This window comes from Festucalex cinctus, chromosome 2, assembly GCF_051991245.1.
Source record: "Festucalex cinctus isolate MCC-2025b chromosome 2, RoL_Fcin_1.0, whole genome shotgun sequence".
In the NCBI taxonomy this organism is placed as follows: Eukaryota; Metazoa; Chordata; class Actinopteri; order Syngnathiformes; family Syngnathidae; genus Festucalex; species Festucalex cinctus.
The window spans coordinates 10,323,817-10,344,480 of NC_135412.1; the positions used below are offsets into that span (position 1 = coordinate 10,323,817).

At 40.2% G+C, this 20,664-nt stretch overlaps 1 protein-coding gene across 1 annotated transcript in view; it reads right to left on the reverse strand.

Moving 5' to 3' along the window:
- The window catches only part of itga5 (integrin, alpha 5 (fibronectin receptor, alpha polypeptide)), a 55,241-nt gene that overhangs the window by 15,374 nt on the left and 19,203 nt on the right, over nt 1-20,664 (reverse strand). Inside the window, exons 3-19 of the mRNA XM_077512751.1 lie at nt 17,282-17,382; nt 16,497-16,620; nt 16,061-16,122; nt 15,933-15,978; nt 15,714-15,839; nt 15,593-15,637; nt 15,368-15,411; nt 15,159-15,215; nt 14,430-14,482; nt 14,094-14,302; nt 12,636-12,827; nt 12,513-12,558; nt 11,390-11,503; nt 9,311-9,366; nt 8,930-9,087; nt 8,702-8,839; nt 2,894-2,961 (exon numbers count right to left, since the gene is read on the reverse strand). Coding sequence (XP_077368877.1) covers nt 2,894-2,961; nt 8,702-8,839; nt 8,930-9,087; nt 9,311-9,366; nt 11,390-11,503; nt 12,513-12,558; nt 12,636-12,827; nt 14,094-14,302; nt 14,430-14,482; nt 15,159-15,215; nt 15,368-15,411; nt 15,593-15,637; nt 15,714-15,839; nt 15,933-15,978; nt 16,061-16,122; nt 16,497-16,620; nt 17,282-17,382 — 1,639 coding nt within the window. The remainder of the gene's footprint in view (nt 1-2,893; nt 2,962-8,701; nt 8,840-8,929; nt 9,088-9,310; nt 9,367-11,389; nt 11,504-12,512; nt 12,559-12,635; nt 12,828-14,093; nt 14,303-14,429; nt 14,483-15,158; nt 15,216-15,367; nt 15,412-15,592; nt 15,638-15,713; nt 15,840-15,932; nt 15,979-16,060; nt 16,123-16,496; nt 16,621-17,281; nt 17,383-20,664) is intronic.

Consider the following 20,664-nt stretch of genomic DNA (forward strand, 5'->3'; position numbering starts at 1 on the left):
TCTGCTCTCATAAAGGGAGAGCTGGCGAGCAGGCCTCCTGTAAGTCAGCTGTAGTCGCCTTCGAACTGGCGCTGCACTTTTTTTTTTTTCAAAACAAAACAACGGCTGCAAATTAGTAAAAGGCCACAACATTGTGAAGCCTCCCTGAGGGACCGCTTCCTCCAACAGGTTGTGTGCTTTGGCAGCCCAATGCAAGAAACAACACTGCAGGAATTATGGCCTTTTTTTTTTTTTTTTGCATTTGGCTGAATTTGCACAAAAATCATGGCCATCACATTAGCCCTTGGCCCAAATATTCGGACATAGTCCTGATTGCGCTAATAGCACTTTTCTGGAGTTGTACTTTCAATGCACCCGCAGCAGGCTGTTCCATAAGCGAGGGGTCGCCCATACATGCAGATGGCAGATAAATATAGGAATGTGAAATCAAAATGACAGAGCGGAGAAGGGAGTATCAGGGAGGAGGAAAATGCTAACAGATTTCTCGGCGCAGCGTGTGGCAACCTCCGCGTCAGGCGGGACCTTTGGCACGCGACGCTCACGTTTCCCGAAAATTTGCCTGTCTCCTGTTTATCGCAGCACCTGGAGAGTGCAAACGCTTCCTGTTTTTAACATCATGCGCCCACTCCTCATGCTTGACCTTTTCTTTGGTGTGTTTAATCCATGTAGTCAGGTTGAGGTGCAAATGGCTGATTTTTAGTCCATTTTTCGCAGGACACTTAACGTTAATACTAAAACACAAAAGCTTTATACTGTATGTCAAAGCGATTTACTGAGTCAAATTCTCAGAATGTGGAGAAAATCTGTGAATGTTTGAGCACATGCTTTTTTTTTCATAAAATATGGGGAAAGTACAAGTGTTTGGAAGAGAGCATGCCGTTTCAAATAAACACTTGCAGGGGAATTGGACCAAGGTTGCGTGTTACAGCCATCAGAGGCCAAGAAATATCAACACATAGCAGAATAAGTTTACACACTGACCTAGAAAGCCGTGTCTTATCTTGAACCATCTTTTGATTGCTCTTTGTTAGCTTATATAGTTGTTTAAAATCATTTAAATGTATGCAAGTAGAGCAAATAGTGGTAAATAGTGGTGTAGGAAATGCACACTTTGATATTCAGAATAAACTAATAATAATAATTTTCACAGAAGACAGCTGTCAACATTTACACAGAAACAATAGCAATGTCATTCACTTTAAGACTGTTTTTCAAATAAAACGCTCTCGTCGTATAAATGAAGAAACACCAAAACAATTACATAATTTCAAGTCTTTAGACTTTTTTTTTTTTTTTTAAGGTGAATTTGTGAATTCACAGCAAAAACTGGAGAGTTAAAATTGCAGATTTAAATTTGTGGGAGATATTTCACGGAGTTGATTGCCTCCAAAGTGTTAGATTGGCTCGGCTGTCACCTGCTCGTCTACAGTTTAAGAGAAACAAGACAGCAACCTTTTCCTTACCCCCTTTCTTCCTTGCGTATCACTGGGAAATAATGACAGCCTTGACAGACAAAAGGAGTTTGGAGCCATGACTTCATTTTTCAGGCACTGACATAGCCTACTACAAATGCTCTCTTCAAAAGAGGTGTTGAGTTGAAGTTGAAAACCGTCGTTACATCGGTTGTCTTTGATAGATAACCACCATTCGGCAAGCACGTTTCCTTATTTTTCGACGAGTGGCAAAGCCTCGAAAAAAATCTGTCCGTGTACTTTTTCCGAGGCTTTGCTACAAAAATATAAATAAATGAATAAATAAATAAATAAATAAATAAATAAATAAAAAGCCCTCGCTAACATGGAAGCTTTCGCCCGTGACGGGCCGATGTCGACAGAGCCACATTTTCGACGAGTACTAAAAAAAAATACAGCATGTCCATGTATTTTTGAGGGTTCACCATTAACTCATTCACTCGCAGCCATTTTCACTGAAGCAACCCGCTTCGCTCCCGGCTGTTTTACTGGATTTTGACTGATTTTGCAATGCCCAAAGAATATTGTGTTCTATTGCTATAAAAACATGGAACCTACCAAAACAAAAGATTAGAGTCTATTATATATATCTGTTTCCATTTTGCAGCAATTAGCATGAGAATATAGCTAAGTTGCACAATTATTCACAAATCTGTTTAAAACTGTGGCGAAAACAGCTTGTTGCAACATGGCCCTGGTCGATCTCTTATACTCTGCTGCCACCTTCTGGCCGTTTTTGTAAAAGCGACCAATGTTTCAACCGTTCTCTTCAGTTCAGAGGCTGCATCAAAGCCTAGCATGCTCTAGCATAAAAAGCATAAACTTATAAATACGTCTTTGGGAAGGACACTAGTAATATTGAAGAGAACGTATTTATATGTTTTTGTGAGCAAATGAGTTAAGAAGGGGAAAAAAAAAACTCGACAAGCTGAAGTTACAGGTTAAATTTATTTATAACGCTTTAGACACTGTGTGGCTGGATATCCTAGAGGTTAAGCTCGCCACCTTTGGTACCACAATGAGCCAGTTTGATCCCTGTCGTGGTAGATCTCTTTCTTTTGAGTGTCTGATAAGAGTTAAATGTCTATTCCTGTAGTGTTAAGTAACTCTGCTTAGTTAGTTAAAAATATACTCTCTCCCACTGTGAAATATTTTCACTATTTCCCTAGTGTTGATTTAACTCTGGAAATTGTGGAGTTATATAAACTTTAGAAGAAATGTTGAAATCAACTCTGTAAGAGTCAATTCATCACTGGGCTTTTTGCTGTGCAACAATGAATAGTGAAGGGCAATGATGCGGATGATTACTGTAGTATACAACATGTACAATCAATTCACTTGGTCATTTTGAGGAATCTAGTGTATTTCCCCATCAATCATATATGAATTCCAAGAAATGTGAGAGGAAATGAAAGACTCACCCGTGGACTGCCAGCTTCAAATCAGGGACGCAGATGTTGTCTTCTCCGCAATCCAGAAGAATTTGAGCCTGAAATACATTTATTTAAAAGAAAAATTTCAACATAAAGAAGCCACACTTCTGTTGTGAATTGCGTAGATAATAAATCACATGTGTTGAAGGCAGACATGAGGATGAGTGTAGCATGATGCAACATGTGCGATGACTGATGACATTCCGACACACACCTGGATCGCAGCCCCCTTCTCGCTTTTATTTACAGGATTACAGACGGATGATCCCAAACACTGTAGTGGCTCAATGGGACGACCCAGCGAGCTAATGATAGGAGCAGACGCGCACACACACGCTCCACGGCCAGCTGTGCCGGCGCGCATATGTTTTGCGTTTGCGACGTCACAGGCGGAAACGATGAGGCCGACCGGAGTGGAAGGATACGCTCTCGCGGCACGGAGCATGCGGCTGCAAGCTCACCGATCTCACCGCCGTCCCACATCACAGCGCTCTGTGGCGGGCCACGCTTTGCCCACACGCTACGCCACCCCCATTGAAACCAAAGAGACAGCGTCGTTAAGCTGGGGAAACGGGCATATGCCACATTAGTCTTTAAAATGCCGACTTCCATTGCACGTGTAAACTGTTATGTAAATTCAACTGGCGTTTTGGAGATAGCGGTAATAAACGGTTCATGTTAATAAACAGGTCATCCAAAATGTTAAGTCAAAATATGTCATCACGAAAAAAGCCTCAACATTGTCTATCGTCAGTTTTAGTGACTCTGTGCTGACATCTTGAGTTATATATATATATATATATATATATATATATATATATATATATATATATATATTTTTTTTTTTTTAAAAACTTAAAAAACAAAAAAACAAAAAACAAAAAAAACATTGTGGAATGTAGATGTTTAAAGTTTCCACAGGTGCTATGTCCCCTTCGTCACTCACTTGAGCGAGAAGGAAGTACTTTTACAGGTTTTATTGAATGCGGAAGTGGGATATGCATTTACAGTACCAGAGTACTAGCTAAAAAAAAGAGAAATATCTCACTTTGATTCTCCCACTTCCGACCTTAAAGCATTTGAGGCGAATGTAAACAACGGAAATGGCTGATTCTGTTAAATTGTTCGTTACTGAATTCGAATAACTAAATTAATATTACAATAAATAAATAGATAAATCTATTTATAATCATGTCAATTATGTTTAGCCATTCACGGGGTTTGTCTCGACCAGAGTCGCCATTGTTGACTGGTGTCAGATTGAAGCCGTTCGGTGACGTTAGAGTCCTTTTTTTCTAGACTTTGCAACTCAGAGCTCTGATGCTGCATTCGAGGATGGTCGGAAGTCAGACTTTTCCGAGTTCAAACCAGGAAATTCCACTTGCAAAGTTGGAAAAAAAGAAGGACCCCAACTTCTCCGACCGTACTACAAGTGACGTCACTCTATGATGGTTTCCCCTTTGGAAGCACAGACCATAAATGGTAAAACACAATTTACTTGAGTATAAAACTAGATAGCTTTCTTCATTCATAAATATTCAACATAACTTCACATAACGCAACATAGGCTACGTGACAGTATGCCGCTATCTCCCGGTATGAAATTATACGGTGAACTACGGAACTGTATGGAATGCTTATGAAATAAGATAAAAACAATAAATGAAGCAAAATTACGAGAAGGTAAGTTTGCTGGAGGTCAAAAATGAGTTTTAAGGACCAAAATAAAAAACTATTTACCACTATTCGCCATTTTGGTTGTTTACTTTCGCCTCGAACGCTTTCAGGTCGGAACTGGGAAAAACCGAATCTGATATATCTGACTTCCGACCATCCGAGTTCAAAGGACATTCCCGCGCACACTTCCTGGTATGATGTCAGAAAAGTCACGACTTCCCACCTTCTTTGAATGCAGCATATGATACCAGCTAGCCTAGCTTCTTCATTACGCAGCAGTATGGATACACTGTGGGTCATTGCTGACTCTCATAGGTCAGTCCTGGTACTACATCAGGGCAAGACGATTGGGACTCAAAACTGTTGCATATTTTCAAAGCAGTTTGTTTCAAATTTTCCCAACTAGTATTAACCAATAAATACATACGAGTACAGTTAAAATTTTCTGCAGCAGTCGCCATTGTTCTAAATTAAGTTGGACCAAATCAATTTGCCGAGCTAGTGAGAACTTCAACATCAAGCAACGTTTTGCAATTTCCATAGCAGGGGTTTCGAACAACAGGGGTTCGGTGAGTCAGTCTCAAGGGTTCGGCGAAGGTCAAGACACGCAGATGAGTCATAAGATTTGTGATGACACACCCCTGCTTGGCCATCATTGGCTGCTGCAGGTGATCACGCTACATTGCATGGCCAATCTGTGCTGCCGGGAGGGAATTTGGTGCGCTCGGTAGTCAACTTGAGACTGTTGTGATGGTATGTCGTGTGATTTCTTTACTATTGTAATCCCTTCATATATTGAGCAAAAAAAACAACAACAAAACAAGGTTAAGAACCATTGGAGTGCTGCTGCTAGATCAACGTTGTACATGCGGCGAGCTAAATTGCATCAGGCTGCGACTGTCAGTGTCATGATGTTGGTGATGATGGATAATAAATAGAAGGAGGAGATTAGAGAGAGCAATGCGCCCGCCTCCACCCCCCTCTGTTATTACACCAACACCAGGCTCTAATTATGGACACCAAGGGAAGCCGCCATGTTAACTAAGCACATGTTTCTTTGGACCTGTGTGGGTTACACATGTGATGCAAGGAGCTTCACAACAACTCCGACAAACATTCACAGTATAATGATGGCGAACATATTCAGCAGGCCATTATCAGATGGACCATGGTATACAGGATTAGTACCGGTAAGTCATTTTATAAGGCTGTCAAACCACATGAATTCTCCCAGCTCATCACAAAGTGGAGAAAAATACAGTAAAATACCAGTATATATTTTTTACATCAAACAATTTGAATATTAATTTAAGACAAATATGTTGACCGAGTGAGCAAATGCGCTCCAGAGATAATGTGCTCTCCTTAGTAAATTGTGGTTCATTATGGTTCAATAACAGACGATATAAAAATTAGGGGTGCCAGGCGATTAAAATTTTTAACTGTAATAAATCGCATTACTTCAATAGTTAACTCACGATTAATCGCAAATTTTATGTCTGCTCTAAATGCACAATAAAATGCACAATGCAATATTTTTTATCCTCTTGTTAACTTAAAAGTGGAAAAATGTTAAACTAATAGAAATAATATAAATATGGCTGCATCCTTTAGTCATTGATAGAGTAATTTCATAATAGCTCATAAATAAAATGTCAAAATTACAAAGATGTACTGTACTATTAAAAAAAAAAAGGAGTGTGATATTAATTTGTGTTGAGGTCATTTTTCTGCCACTAGATGGCATAATTGCATTTTTAAGACGTTGGTGATAGCTCAGTGCATTTTTATTTTCATATTAAGAGCAGAGTTATCTAAATTTAAAATGAAGTAACTTATGGAATTCTGCACATTTTTAAAATTGTAAATTACAACTTGACTCCAGTCTCCACAAATGTATGCATTATTATTAAATGTATTCCTGCTAAATTTTGACGTGGACATTTCTGTTGCGTTGTGACTGGAATTACACCAGTACAGGCTTTCCAAGTAAGGGGCAGTCATTAATCGCGCGTTAAAAAAAATTGTGGTGTTAAAGGAACTTTAAATTAACTCACTAATTTTGACACCTCTTAAAAAAAACAAAAACATCTTCATAATTAAATAATACTACAATATTTTTGGCAAGTGTTAAAATATCAAGTACCAATAACCTACAAAATGATAACAAGTTTCAAATAAAACTATGACTCGCAGCGGACAAATAACAATCCAGAGTGGATCCATGTTGGATTTACAGTGTAACCATTCAAGTTGAACAATTTGGAATCAACTGTATTTGAAAACAAGTGTCCTTTGAAGGGTTTCAATCCAGCGAGAGTGCCTCATTAATCAAAGTCGCGAAGGACAATGAGGGCCTTGTTGCATACTTTCAAGCTGCGAAAAAGAACAACAGCTGAGATTCATGCAAATGATGCCAGAATGACGCCCATTAATAGGTCCAGCATGAGACCATAAATCCGGCCGGGAACATGCGGAATATGTTAAGGATGAGAGAGCGTGAGTGAGTTTTGAGACACATCCAGACTTGATGAAAAGTTGCTGCCACACAGTCTCACAGTCTGACGGAGGTCGGGGCTGCGTTATCACAATAAGCTCTGGTTGTGCGTATGAAATGAAATATCTTCAACGCTACTCCCGCCTCCATTGACACACGAGTATGGTGCATTTCAGGATTATCCACATGGGGAGCTTTGCCAGATTTAAGTTTGATATTTTAGCTCAAGGTCTTGGTTCTTGGCATTGCACCACATCTGTGAGAGGCCCACAAGCTTTGATATGTTGAAGACAGCAGTGCTGATCCAGCCAAGGGGGACGCTACACAATAGTGAGAGACACACAAACCACCATTAACCAAACTGGGTATGGCTGCTCACCGGGTCGTAGCCCATCTATCAAGACTTCAGAATACGTAATTCTCAGTTATTATGTTCACATAGGACATAAGTTTGTCTTGGGAACAACATCCACATGTCAATGAGTTTGGCATGGAACAAGCTCATCAAACACCTTTTGGAAGAACTAAAATTGAGATGACGAGCCAGCAAGCCTTCTCTTAGGTTTAACATTAGATAACTCAACAATAATTAAAAGATATGGCAGAAGAGTTCAAACATTTTCTCTAAGTTCATTCCTGTTGATGGAATTTTGTCCACATACTGCTTCTCCACATTAAACTTTAGTCCACTTGGGACTGAAAATGAGCCATTTCGTCACATTTTCATACACCTTTAAAGCGACAGCAACATGAAAAATACTTTTTTTTTTTAGCTTTTAGCCGTGCTAAAATGCTAATTCCTCATTAAAAACTTGACCGAAGTGGTGTTTTCCTCCAGTCACCCATCTTTGAGAAATTCTGGGTCATTTTGCTCTCCAAGCACCAGCCCCTGCCAAACTGAGAAAACGAGCTGTTGGCACTTTATGATGTCATAAGGTGCAGACCCACCCCCGCACTGCCTCTGCATACTAAATGCACGCCCACTTTCTCTGAGACCTCCATTGGATAGTAACAAAAGTCTTTATCAGTAGACATTCTGTAGAAATTAATTCAAAGCAATCAATTATCCTTCACATTTACAATTTGGAAGTTCAATGACAATTGGCGGTCTTAAATCCCACAAAGGTTCTGGCTGACACTTGTGTAAACTCCAAGTAAAACCTTTGCACTGTTGAATCTAACTTAATGAATAGTATAGTAATAGTTGCTGCTCTGTAAGCACCAAGTCCCTGGTTCGAGACCAGCTCAGCCCTTCTTCCCTCTCATCTTGCTGCAAGGAGCCTTTTTGTTTCAAATATTTATTGAAGAATTGATGGAATGTATTCAAATGAGCGCTCAAACGCAGATCTCCAAGAGCACACTGCAGTCACCGGGGGCGTGGCAATCACACGGGGAGAGGCGGAGTTTTACTCAACCGGGCGTTTTACTTCTGTGCTTCCAACTAACCAGCAAAACACCTGACATTTCATAAAAAATGACATTGCCATGGTGTCAAAGGCAAGATTTAATCATTATATGCCTATAGTTGACTGTTGGAAAGGCTTAAAATACCGTGGTGTAATCCCTTTAAATCACCTTGTACTTGTGATGTAGAATGACGACACATTTTTAATGTAAAGTACCTTCTGCTCTATTATGTTGGGAGATTGATAGTTGAGAATGGGTCGCAGACCGTGCGAGTCCGCGGCAGCTTTGCTATCCAGGCTGAAGTTCAATGCCACCAAGATGGAGGAGAGTTTATCCCTGAATTCCTTCTCATCCTGCAGCCAGAAATAATGAATATGCAGTCAAGTAAAACAGGACACGGTAAAGAACCGTGGCGTTATATATTGCTGCGAAATTAGACATACTCTTAGGTAGATCTTGGTATGGTTGCACACACGCTCGCCATGGCGCACTCTTATGTTCCTCTGCAGCAAAGGCTGCTGGGAGTCCAAGAAAAGCGCTCTTTTCACGGCTCCTTTCTGCTTGAACTTCTGACTGTCGAGCTGCACCTCCACCAGGAAATCTGCACATTCAGGACATGATGGATTCACATTGTCAGCAGATGTTCTACATGTGAAATACGACTGATGGTTTTACAAATGCTGGATTTACATGACATGGTTCAAGTGACAAAATTAAGATTCATCTGTTCAATAAATAGCTCAAGTTGGATATACTGTACTGTAATGTCAGGGCAGGAAAAAAAACTTGGACATTTTTGACAGCGTGGATGTAAAATGTCTCACCGAGGACGTCTGGTAGGTGCTTCCCATCAGCGGATATGCAGAAACTCAAGTTGACACTGTTGGGCAGAAGTGTCATTAGAAATAAAAAGAAGACGCATAATTCATAATGTTTCCCATTTCAGTAGCAAACACTAATGACTAACATACTGAGAATGTTTGGAAGCCATCTTTCACCAGGCCAGCTGATAAATTGATGTACCGTATGTAAAAAGAGGAGTAGCAAAGTTAAGAAGGGTGAAATTGGGCAAGCACTCGAGTTTCTTCAACACTGAATGCCCAAAGGTTACCCATGGAAGTCGTCTCCCATGACATCAAATGCATACCATGCTGCTGATGTCTAAACAGCCAACGCCCAAATAATCATTTCAGATGCTGTGAAAACCAGGAGAGGATACAGCGATGGATTCTGTTTTGCCATGAGTGTTTTGTTTGTTAGAGTAATTGCAGGTTTGCAGGTAATATGATTTGATGTTGCACCTGAGGTTTGTGTTCTTAACTGGATTGCAGAATTTGGTCATTTTTCAATTTACATTGTAACCACCTTTATATGCGAGTCAGTAGAAGGACAAGATTTGAACAACCAATTAGAAAAGAAATGGAATTCACTCAAGTCATTTTGTATTTAAATTAGTGTTGTATTTTGAGGAATTTTATTTTAATAAAGAACAGTGTCTTCATTCAAATAGTCGTTTAAAGTGCATGAAGCGGAACAATTTTATTGCTACTGTAGCCTTGTGATTATTTTATTTAACATGTATCTGTCATGTGCTGAGGTTGAATCCCACAGCGCAAACACAAATAAGGTTTTAAGTATTTATTCACATCGAGAGGCGTGGAACAAACTTGACTATACGAGAAACAACGAGAGTTGCACAGAGAGACAGTGGCAATAATCTGACAAACACACACACTTCTCAGACAGCTACTACAGACAGTGAATCGATCTGATTGGTTGTGACTAAGTAAAGGATTAAAGATTGACATCACAAAGCTCCTGACATCACATAGCTGTCAAATAACTTAAAACCAGTTGAAACTAGATGCTGTTACATCAATTCCAAACAGACACCGTCATGAACTGTAACTTCACAGGTCATGAACTCAAACTTAACCCTGGCGTGACCCAGACATGACAGTATCTAAGTTCAACGTGAACTATTAAAAACATTCTCTTCACATACATGTGGACTTATTTTTATTAAAAAAAAAAAAAAAAATACGAGTTTTTATTCTTCAGTTAGATAAATATAATGTAATGGCCTATTATGGGTGACATAAATCATCCATCTATCCATCCATTTTCTGAACTGCTTGCTCCTCACATGGGTCGCGGGGCTGCTGGAGCCTATCCCAGTTGGCTATGAGCAGCAGGCGGTGTACACCCTGAATTGGTTGCCAGCCAATCGCTGTGACATAAATCAATTATCACACAATCATCTGCATCGTCTGCGAAATATTCAAATGAATTACTTTCTAAATCTCCCCTTCATTTCCTTTCTCTATCCCAAAAGAACCAAACGAGACCAAGTACAAGGACCTCTATTGAGGAGCCCTAATATCTTTACACAAGCTCCTGTGTGTGAACGCTCCAGCACAAGTGAGTCTACGTGTCCTGATGTTTCCCAGCTGTGTTCCACTACTAAACAATATCGCATTCAAGGCAACTGCAAGGAAAAGGGGAGAAAAAGAGCCCTGAAGCCCCTCCCCTCTCACTCTCCTTGCCATTATCCCCTCTGAAAGCCCTTCATCGCCACAGCAACGCGGCAGTGTAATCAAGACACATGTGTATACAAAAGTTTCCTTCATAGAGTGGGGGTCGAGGGGCGCACACACGAGCACAGTGTCAAGCATGTTGAAAACCGAGTGACCACCGTCTGTTTCCTCTCTCCTGGAATGGATTAGTGTGCACATTTGTAAGACGCCACAATGGCAACAATGCTGCTATTGAACGTGTCACTTAAATGCACAATACAAAAACATGTGTCACAGGAGAGTAGCGCTCAGCTAACGCTGATGGCATGCATATTCCTTATCACACAGGAAATAAGTGTTTACAGAAGTAGACTTCTGGTTACTCACCAGGAAACGGAAATGCTCGTGTTCCCGTTAGCGATCACGCAGTTCTTCTCCTCAGGGTTGATCATGGTGGGGTAAACGGTCAGTGAGGCGCTGGTGTTGACGATGGGCCGGGATCTGTGGGAGACCACCACAAAGACGGGTCAGCATGCTGAGGTGGCCAGTACATTTGGTGGATTGATTTAATCCACCTCGTAATTAGGGCTGTACAATTAATCGAAATTCAACTACAATTTTAATTTTTACATTTCACAATTACAAAATTAGTGGCAAAAAATTAAAGATTATTAATACTAATTTTGAGTTGTTTAAATGTATATATTTGTTCTTTTTTTATTTTAAAATAATGAATGTAATAAATCTTGTTTGGTCCAAAATAAACTTGCACAATTGTAGTGCTTCAAAGAAATGTATTTGTCTTACTATTTTTTTACGTTTAAGTATTTTCTTGTTTTGTACCAAAAAACCCAAAACAAATGATAGTCCTAATCGTGATTGCAATTATTACCAAATTAATCATGATTAATATTTTCTTCATAATCGAGCAGCCCTACTCCTTAAAACCAACAGTGTCACTTGGCCATAATAGAAACTATATAAACACAATTAACGCCACACAACAGCTCATTTCAGAATCAATAGTTATGTAAGAACATGGAATCAAAAGGTCAAGCTGAGGAAGTGGTGCCAGTTTGGGTTTTCACAAAGTGAAATTGATAAAAATAAAAAATAATAAGTGTGTCCATTTTCAAATGTGATGGTTGTTTGTCTCTGTGTGCCCTGCGATTGGCTGGCGACCAATTCAGGGTGTACCCCGCCTACTACCCGAAGCCAGCTGGGATAGGCTCCAGCACCCCTGCAACCCCTGTGAGGAGTAAGCGGTCAAGAAAATGGATGGATGGATTGATTTTCAAATGTCACCAAACTGACAACGAGAACGCCAGAACAAGCAGAGTCTATTTTTTTGTTGATTCACATTTTTTCTGGCCTCAGTTTTTCTAGACTTCAGTTTTAAAAGGACTAAGATTAGAGCACCAAAAATGCAGGCATTTTGCGAAATGACAACATGAAAATGTAATCAGTTTGAGGATTCAAAGCCCGTTTGGGAAGAGCTAAAAGAACATACCTGTAAAGAACTGCCTTATCAACTCCAAAGGCACCAACAATAAGATCTGAGAAGATGGTGAGGAAATGATTAGAAAACATGCAAAAGCTTAATAAGCACACTTTTTTTTTTAACGTCACAGACCTGGATAACCGTTCCTATCTAGGTCCTTGGCCCCTCTGAGTGCAAAACCAAAACTGGCGGGGATGGAACCTGCGGCCCATTGGCCTGCGATCACCTGGGATGGCTTCTCTCGGAGGCCCTGGCGGAAGCCGTTGAAGATGTAGACCAAGCCTTGCTGCTCCTCCCCACCAAATGGACAGCTCACAGCCACATCTGCCAAGGGTGAGATTATGTTTTATTTTTTATTTTGGGTGGGAGGTTGGGGGGGGGGGGGGATTACATTTTACACTGTTACTGGAACCTCATGTGCAAGCTATAAAAGACAATAAATAGGTCAACAAAAGAAATCAATTAATGACTAAAGAGCTCGCTAATTCATAACAGCTTATCATAGCAATTATGCCGTGCAAAAATGCCCCCTAGAAACTGTTCGCACAATAGGGATGATATTAGCACAAACTGCTTAGTAAGTGCTGTGAAGAGATAGCATGACATTCTATTGTACACCAACTGTATTTTAGTCTACTTTAGCAATGATCTGGATAAGAGTTTTGTTTTGTTTTTAATGACGCAAGTAAATATTGGACTGTCCAACTAGAATCAAATTGGCAAACAGTTTGTTCTTCATCCTCCATTAATCAGGAAATAACCTGCTAACTAACACACAAACCTTGGTGGAGTTATGTCTACATTGTGTCATTTGATTCTATTTTAACTCTTTGACTGCTAAACGTTATCCAAAAAAACCCAACGGTGCCAGCCGATTTGGAGCATTTTCATTCATCTTTCAAAGCATACAGAATATTGTGCGGTATGATGACATAAATATGGTGTGTACCATATGAAAGATTGGATTCCATTCTTTCATGAGAAAAAAAAAAGTATGTTTCTACCTTATTCCGTTCTTTAGTAATCACCATTTGAAATTGGGTCATTGGAGTGACAAAAGCGAAAATACAAAAATATTAAGAGAAAAACAAGCTTTTTGTGAAAAGATATATATATTTTTTTTTGCACAACAGTGACTTTGACACTAATATTTTTTGTTTAGTGACAAGGCAGCACAAGACGTTGTGCTGCCCATTGAGAGAAAAAAACAAAACAAAAAACGTAATAACATAAAAACGTTTTTGGCAGCATTCATTAGGATTTTAGAATACGTCATTAAACGTTTTTGGCGGTCAAAGAGTTAAACAAATGTAATGGTGGCCTGAGACTTTTTCACATTACTATAGATTGATATATTATTTTCCTGTGACAACAGTGTCAATGCCTGCTTGCTAACTTCGTCAAATAGCAGTAACTAGGAAAAAAAAAAAGTTTTGATTATTTTTGTAGGATTTCAACGAGCATTACCCAAGCAGAAATTTCCAAACGCCCAAATGCATCGTGCTTTCGTGGCCGGTTGACAGTTTGGGAGATGGCTCAAAAGTCTCCGCAGCCAATAGCACAAATTACAACACAGTTGCCTCTTCTTACCGTTGAATCCATCCTGGTTCAGATCTCCCAATGGCGCGATGGTGCTGCCAAATCTCCCAAACACCTGAGTGCCTGTCAGATGAAGTAGGCTGAGCTCCAGGTTCAAGGGGGCACGCTGCAGGTATACGTAGACTCGGCCCATTTCTTCTAGGCGGCCGTCGGAGCCTCGCGTCATGAACATGGGGGCGCCCACCAGCAGGTCGACCATCCTGCAGCCAAAAAAAAAAAGATAAATTAAGTCATTTAGGTTCAGACTCTTTGACGCAGGAGGTGTAATGACTAGTTGGTGGCCTCCAATAGTGTCCGATGGTTATTTTTGGGTGAGAGAAAACTCACCCGTCGCTGTTGACATCAGTGGTGGCCACTGCATAGCCAAAATATGATCCCATCTGGAGGAAAAGTGTGCAATTGTTGTGTTTAAATGTCATGGACTTCAGACAAAAAATGTAAAAACTTTTGTTTTCATTTATTCAATTAGAGCCACTTTTCCTTTTTTCCATATTGGCACTGTATTTTTCACTGAAAATTGTTTTTTTGCATAAATATATATTAGGGATGTTACAATATCCAAACATCACGATACAATATCAGGATATGAAGGTCACGATACGATAATTATCACAATATTGTGGGGGGGTTGGCGATATTAAAAAAAAAGATTACAATATTGTCAAAAAAAAAAAAAAAAGAGCTCATACTAAAAAAAAAGCACAATTTTGTGCTTTTGTACATAACAGCAATGATTATAAATCACCTACAATCGCTAATAACAATAGAGGCACTTACTTGCTAATGCAAGCACATATTGATCGCTTCACAAGCAAATTAGGTTCCCCTTCATCTGACAATTAGCATAAGTTTTAAACAAAGAAGGCCAAAACATCCCTCATGAAAATTGAAATGCACTAATAAAATAGCCACGAGAAGGTGCTAGAACTGCACAAATGGAAATCAACCTGACTTTTTTTTTAACAGATGTGTTGATATTGCACTTATCGTTACATCCGTAATATATATATTGTTAACATACAATATCTCTAAATATTTAAACACAGTCCAACTCACCTGCTCTCCTGTGTAGTTAATCATGGTCTTCAAGTCTGTTCCATTCAAAATGGACACCTGCAACGCAGCAGTCAAAGACACTCTTCTCAACATGGCCTTATAAAAGGGTTATCTCCACATTTTCCCTCTTATATTTTACAACATTAGTCTTAAAATCCAGACAATCTCTGAGCACAAAACAAGAGAACAAAAGTAAAGCACTTTCTTACCAAACCATAAAGCATGACTCCTTTTGGAACGCCGGCCACAAAATCTGAGGGAAATAAAGTAGAGCTTTACAGAAGGAAGAAATCGAGCAGTCTACCATTTGTATTGAGAACACATCCAGGTCCAAAATCATATACGGCTGGCTTAGCTTCATGTTCTCTCTCGTCTACTGAAAATGCATTTGTCGCCAACTACTGGCCTTGCATGAAACATTTAAATGGCGTTACCTTCAACTTCATCTCCACTGAACTCGCCCACAGCCACAGAATAACCTTGTCAGGCATAAAAATGAAACTTCAATTTCATGGAAAACTAATAATCAAGGGTGGAAGGGCAAATTTGGTTTACCTTGGTAGCTGTCATCATGTTTAGCCTGGACTTGTTTTGTCTGGATCTGACCATCCACAGACTGCATAAAGTAGCCCGGGTAGTAGGCCTTAATAATGTCCTCTTTATCTGCGGAGATCACCTGACCTAAGGTATGACCAAAGATAAAAACAAAACAAAACAGTTAGCTATTTAATTATATAGAACGAAGCAGTGTATTGGATGATGCGTCAGGCATACCCTGCCAGAAGTAGCTGCCAGGCCCACCCAACACCACTCGACCGTCCTGAAAGATTTTTTTTTAAAACTGTGCGTTATTGCACTGATCGAGGAAGGGGACAAACCCTGGTCATAAACGGGGTGGTTACCGTGGTGAAATCGGCACTGAATCCTCCTTGGCAGTACCCTTGTCCTCCCTCATCGCTGAGTTCTACATGACAGAGCCGTCACAACATGAATAAAAAATAAATATAAAATATATTCAACAAATATACTATATAGTATTTTGCTCCCAACTTTTCAGAATGTAAAGTGGAAGATATCTGAATACATCATTGATATCAGGGTCGGGTTACTGTGTTTGTACTCATAGGTAGCTTTATTTTGATTTAGTTTGGAACCCTTTCATTACAAAAAAATAAAAAAAAATAAAGTAAAATAAAAAAATAAAAAATAAATAAATAAATAAACATATAAATAAATAAATACATAAATAAATAAATAAATAAATAAATAACAATACTAATATGAGGAGTGGTGTTGTATTTGCTGATAATATTAAAATAAGATGGAGGTGACAGTGACCTGTTCGACAGGGAGCGTACTCCACAAATTTGGTGAAATTCTGAACAGAGAGGTAGCAAGTCCCAGTGGCATCGGATCGCGGAGTGTCTTTTTCTGTCCGCCACGAGTAGAGAGGTGCGCAGGCCTGTAAAGAAATGAGGGAGGAGAGAAGGCTGGGGTCACTATGGAAAAGACGGGGTGGTGGACGGGTCAAGTGTTTTTAGGTGGGCGATGTTTTTTTCCAGTTGCTACAACAGTGATCTAAAAGAGGGGGATGCCAGTTGAGGGCGTCAGTACATCTGGAGGAAAAAAAAACACAAAACCCAGCCTGGGTCAAGGGGGCTAAACTCTGACATCACTGGGGGGGTAAGTTGGTGGTGGGGGGGATTTCTTTGCGATGTGTTGTATATGGAAATGACAACTGGTATTTGACAAGAGTTAACACAGTCTGAATCATATGATCAAAACAATTATAGTACATAACCTATGATGGTTGAATGGAATGTTCCATTCGTATTTGAAGGGGATGGAAGTGAATGCAATTTGGGGGACTTCAATCCAATCACCTCCCACCAGCCAGTACCATAGTTATATAGGTATGCTAATGCAATAATTCTTATTTTTTCTTTGTTCATAACCCATTCATGGCCCATGTAAATCACACGAGTAAAAGAGCTACATGCCCAATGACAGTACAATGTTCCACAGTTACTTCATTTATTGGCATGTTAACATTAACCAGCCTTAGGAGCCTCACTCCATTCACTTTTCACCAGTGTGTGTGTATTTTACTCAGGTAAACTTACCAGAATCGTGTCACCGTGCGAGCGCACCGTGGCGCCGAACCACTGATGCGACTTGAACTCGATCTGATGTTCCGTGTTGTTGATTAAGACGATACGGGAACCTGTGACAGACACGCAGAGACTACATTTGACACAAAGACCACAGTAACTGTTGATAATTAGTGAGGTATAATTCTGTGCTGAGTGTACTCTTTACATTGAAATCAGCATGCAGTCAAAAGCTGACCGTGCGTCAACAAATGTGGTCTTTGTTCACACAATGTGAATTGGGACAGAAGGTCAAAAATGTTTTTTTTAACAGCCAGCAAGTATTAAGAGGGTGACAATCCAACAGACTGATGTGCGCCATCAAGAGTAGCCGACCGAGTTTGGACAGGACAGTCCGAGCTTAACCTCAATGACCCCCGGTCATGTTTGACCACCTGGCCACTGATCTGCCACTTCGACACTCCGCCAGCAAGCAAGCAAGAGATGACAGATGGTCGCCGGAGTCAGGTTTAAACTTTGCAACGCCATTGGCAGACAGATGCTGCATCTGCGCCGCAGCTGTAAAGCAATGCAAACAAAATCGATTAGGAAGGGAAGAACGCATTTTTGAGATCTGATTCTCAAGCTGGTGATCCAGAATCCACATACTCTCAAAACCTTCAACCAAGGGCATGTTTCTCGTTCTGAGAAGGACAGATAATATAACGACACGTGTGGATGTAAGCAAAGCATGTTGTCAGCCAACTCAGCAAACCAAAACTGGAATTCTGTTCAATCCTTCACGTGGAACAGCACGAAGACCTCAGTCCAATGAAAATAATCAGTCTTTGGAACGAAGCCCTCATAGCAACATGGTCATCATTCTTTGCTTCGACACACTTTTGCTTTCCAAGTTCCAACTAAATGCATAATTCAGTTTCCTACAGTTTCTCACGGGGAACACCGCCATAATCCTAAGCAAAACAAAAACATTCATTTATAGCCCATCTGCATTTTCTTCTCATGCCTGTCCATGTGTTTAGGTGTTAGGTGTTTATACAACTATGGAACATAAGCAAAGCTTCAAAAGGCTCCTTGCAAGCATGTTACTAAACTATTTGCCGTATTCTCTGACACGATCACAAGAGATTTCCACATCCATTACGGTCATCTCCCTGCAAATGTACGGTATGTGCTGTTATACTCCCGCCCACTTGGGGGCAGTAATGTATTAATTGGTTTGTTGTTCAGGGTATACGCACTCTCCTGATAAACGTGATGAAGTATGGCTTGTCAAAAGTAAGAAAAGTAGACATTGAAAAGTGAATGGATTGAGGCGTATGCTTTAATTTTACCGGCATCGATAGCTACGTGTATCTGCCTACGAGTGTTCACTACACGTGGAGTGGATTTGGGGCGCAACATAAAAATCCTTTTACTGACTCCGGAAAGGTAAGGAATGTTTGGAAGCAATGGCAGACACGCTATTCAAGGAGAAAGAAGAGCAGCTTAAGGTCCGACAAATTCCCTTGTCATCCAAAACAACAATGAGCAGAGCTGCTCTCGGAGGATGTGCACCCCCAGATCCGATCCAAAGTGCCCAATGTATTGCATTAGCTGCGGATGAATCAATCAACTGATGTGACAATACTCAGCTTTGAACACCCTCTTTTTCTTTTATCGCTCAGTTCCTTAGACCCCAATATTAGATTTGGCAGAGGCATCTTTTGTTGAATTACAGTTATATTTCTTTAATTAAAAAATATACAAGCTTCCTTCTGTAAACATCATTAACCATATAATTTATACATGTATTTAAGGCAAGTTGTAAAATGTCTGAAGTTCTCTGTTTATGTTTATGTTCAACAAATTTAAAACATCATAAATCACACTTTTTTCTTTTTTTTTACTAAGTACTGTCTCAAATGTTCTCCAATTTCAAGACTGTAAATGTATAGGATCAAATGCAGAGAAGCTTTTCTTGGGCGGTGCAATATGGAGGTGCTTCAAAAGTCTTGGCCCATCGGCTATCCAGTAATATATACAGTGGTTTTCTCCCATTTGTCTATAATGATAGTAGTTGTGATGAAAATATGTTTGATATATTGTCTACATTGAATTGGCATCCAAGGGAAAATAGGGATATTGAAATACTTCTTATGATAACTCATGACTTGTGATAAATCATCATTGAAATGGGAACAAAATGTGATTGATTGTCTACTTAGAATGGACATAATAGCCAAAGATGTAAATGCGCTGGCTTGCCCTAATGGATTTGAGCTCATTACTGACATTACTCACAGAAGGGACACATTAATGCATCACCATTACCGAACATGAAGGGAGGAAGGGGGAGGTGAGAGATGCTTCTCTTTTGAATTGTGAGGCTGAATGACATTTATAAAAAACCTTGGATTTCATTGGGCTGATTCAATAGTGACACTGTAACCAGCAATGAAAAGTTCTGTGTGTCTTGCGGCGACAAGCTGGAGTCACGTGGAGCACTAACATATGAAAAGAATAGATTCCAAAGGGAGATAACCGACCTTTCACAACATGACATGTGACCAGAGCCCTTCTGGGGGGGCTGCTTGGTGTCCAAGCAAGCCTCTCCCGGGACAGGACCTGCTGTGTGGGGGTGCGCAGTGCACGCACAGACCAGCTCGTAGCCATTAGACGGGTGTGTAGCCTTTGACTGTGTGAGTGTGTTTGTGGGTTAGAAGACAAATGGTCAAATTCACTCATCACGAGCCCTGCGTCTGGAGGGGGCTACTCCCCCTTTCCTTCCTCCTTTCCTCCCATCCTGAATGGGTTCCTCTCGCAGCCTCCCTGGTGCCCTCGCCCGCCACACCTCCTCTCCCATCCCTAGTCAGGCTCTTATCTCAATGGGAGAGGAAGTGGATGGGAGGGGGCCACTTTGACCTAATTAGTTTGGCTAATTAAGAGGGTCGGTGGCCCGTGGGTCAGAGCTCAAACTCACCAAGCGTTTAGATACCAACACTGAAGTAGATACACAAAATGTCAGAGCACTTTTTAGCCAAGGTATTTTTACATTCGAGATGGGAATACTGTAAGACTCAAGCAACATTTGAGAAGTAAAACGGCATGCAGTAACCAGAAGCAACCAACAGAGGTGCTGTTGATTCAGTCTTGACGAGTTTGCCATCTGAAGAAGAACGTATAACAAAAGGATTGTGCTTCATCTACAGAGACCTCCAATATGACAACTCCTCGAGTTCAGAACATTGAGCAAGACATTGTCCCATCCCATTTAAGATCATATTAAAAAAATAATTGTTTATTTTCCCCATAGTTGATAAAGGAAATTTAGCAAAATGCCTATCTTTAGCTGTAGAGAATGTGTAACTCGCCATTAGCATTTCATAATAACCAAGTGTTTAATTGATAACTTA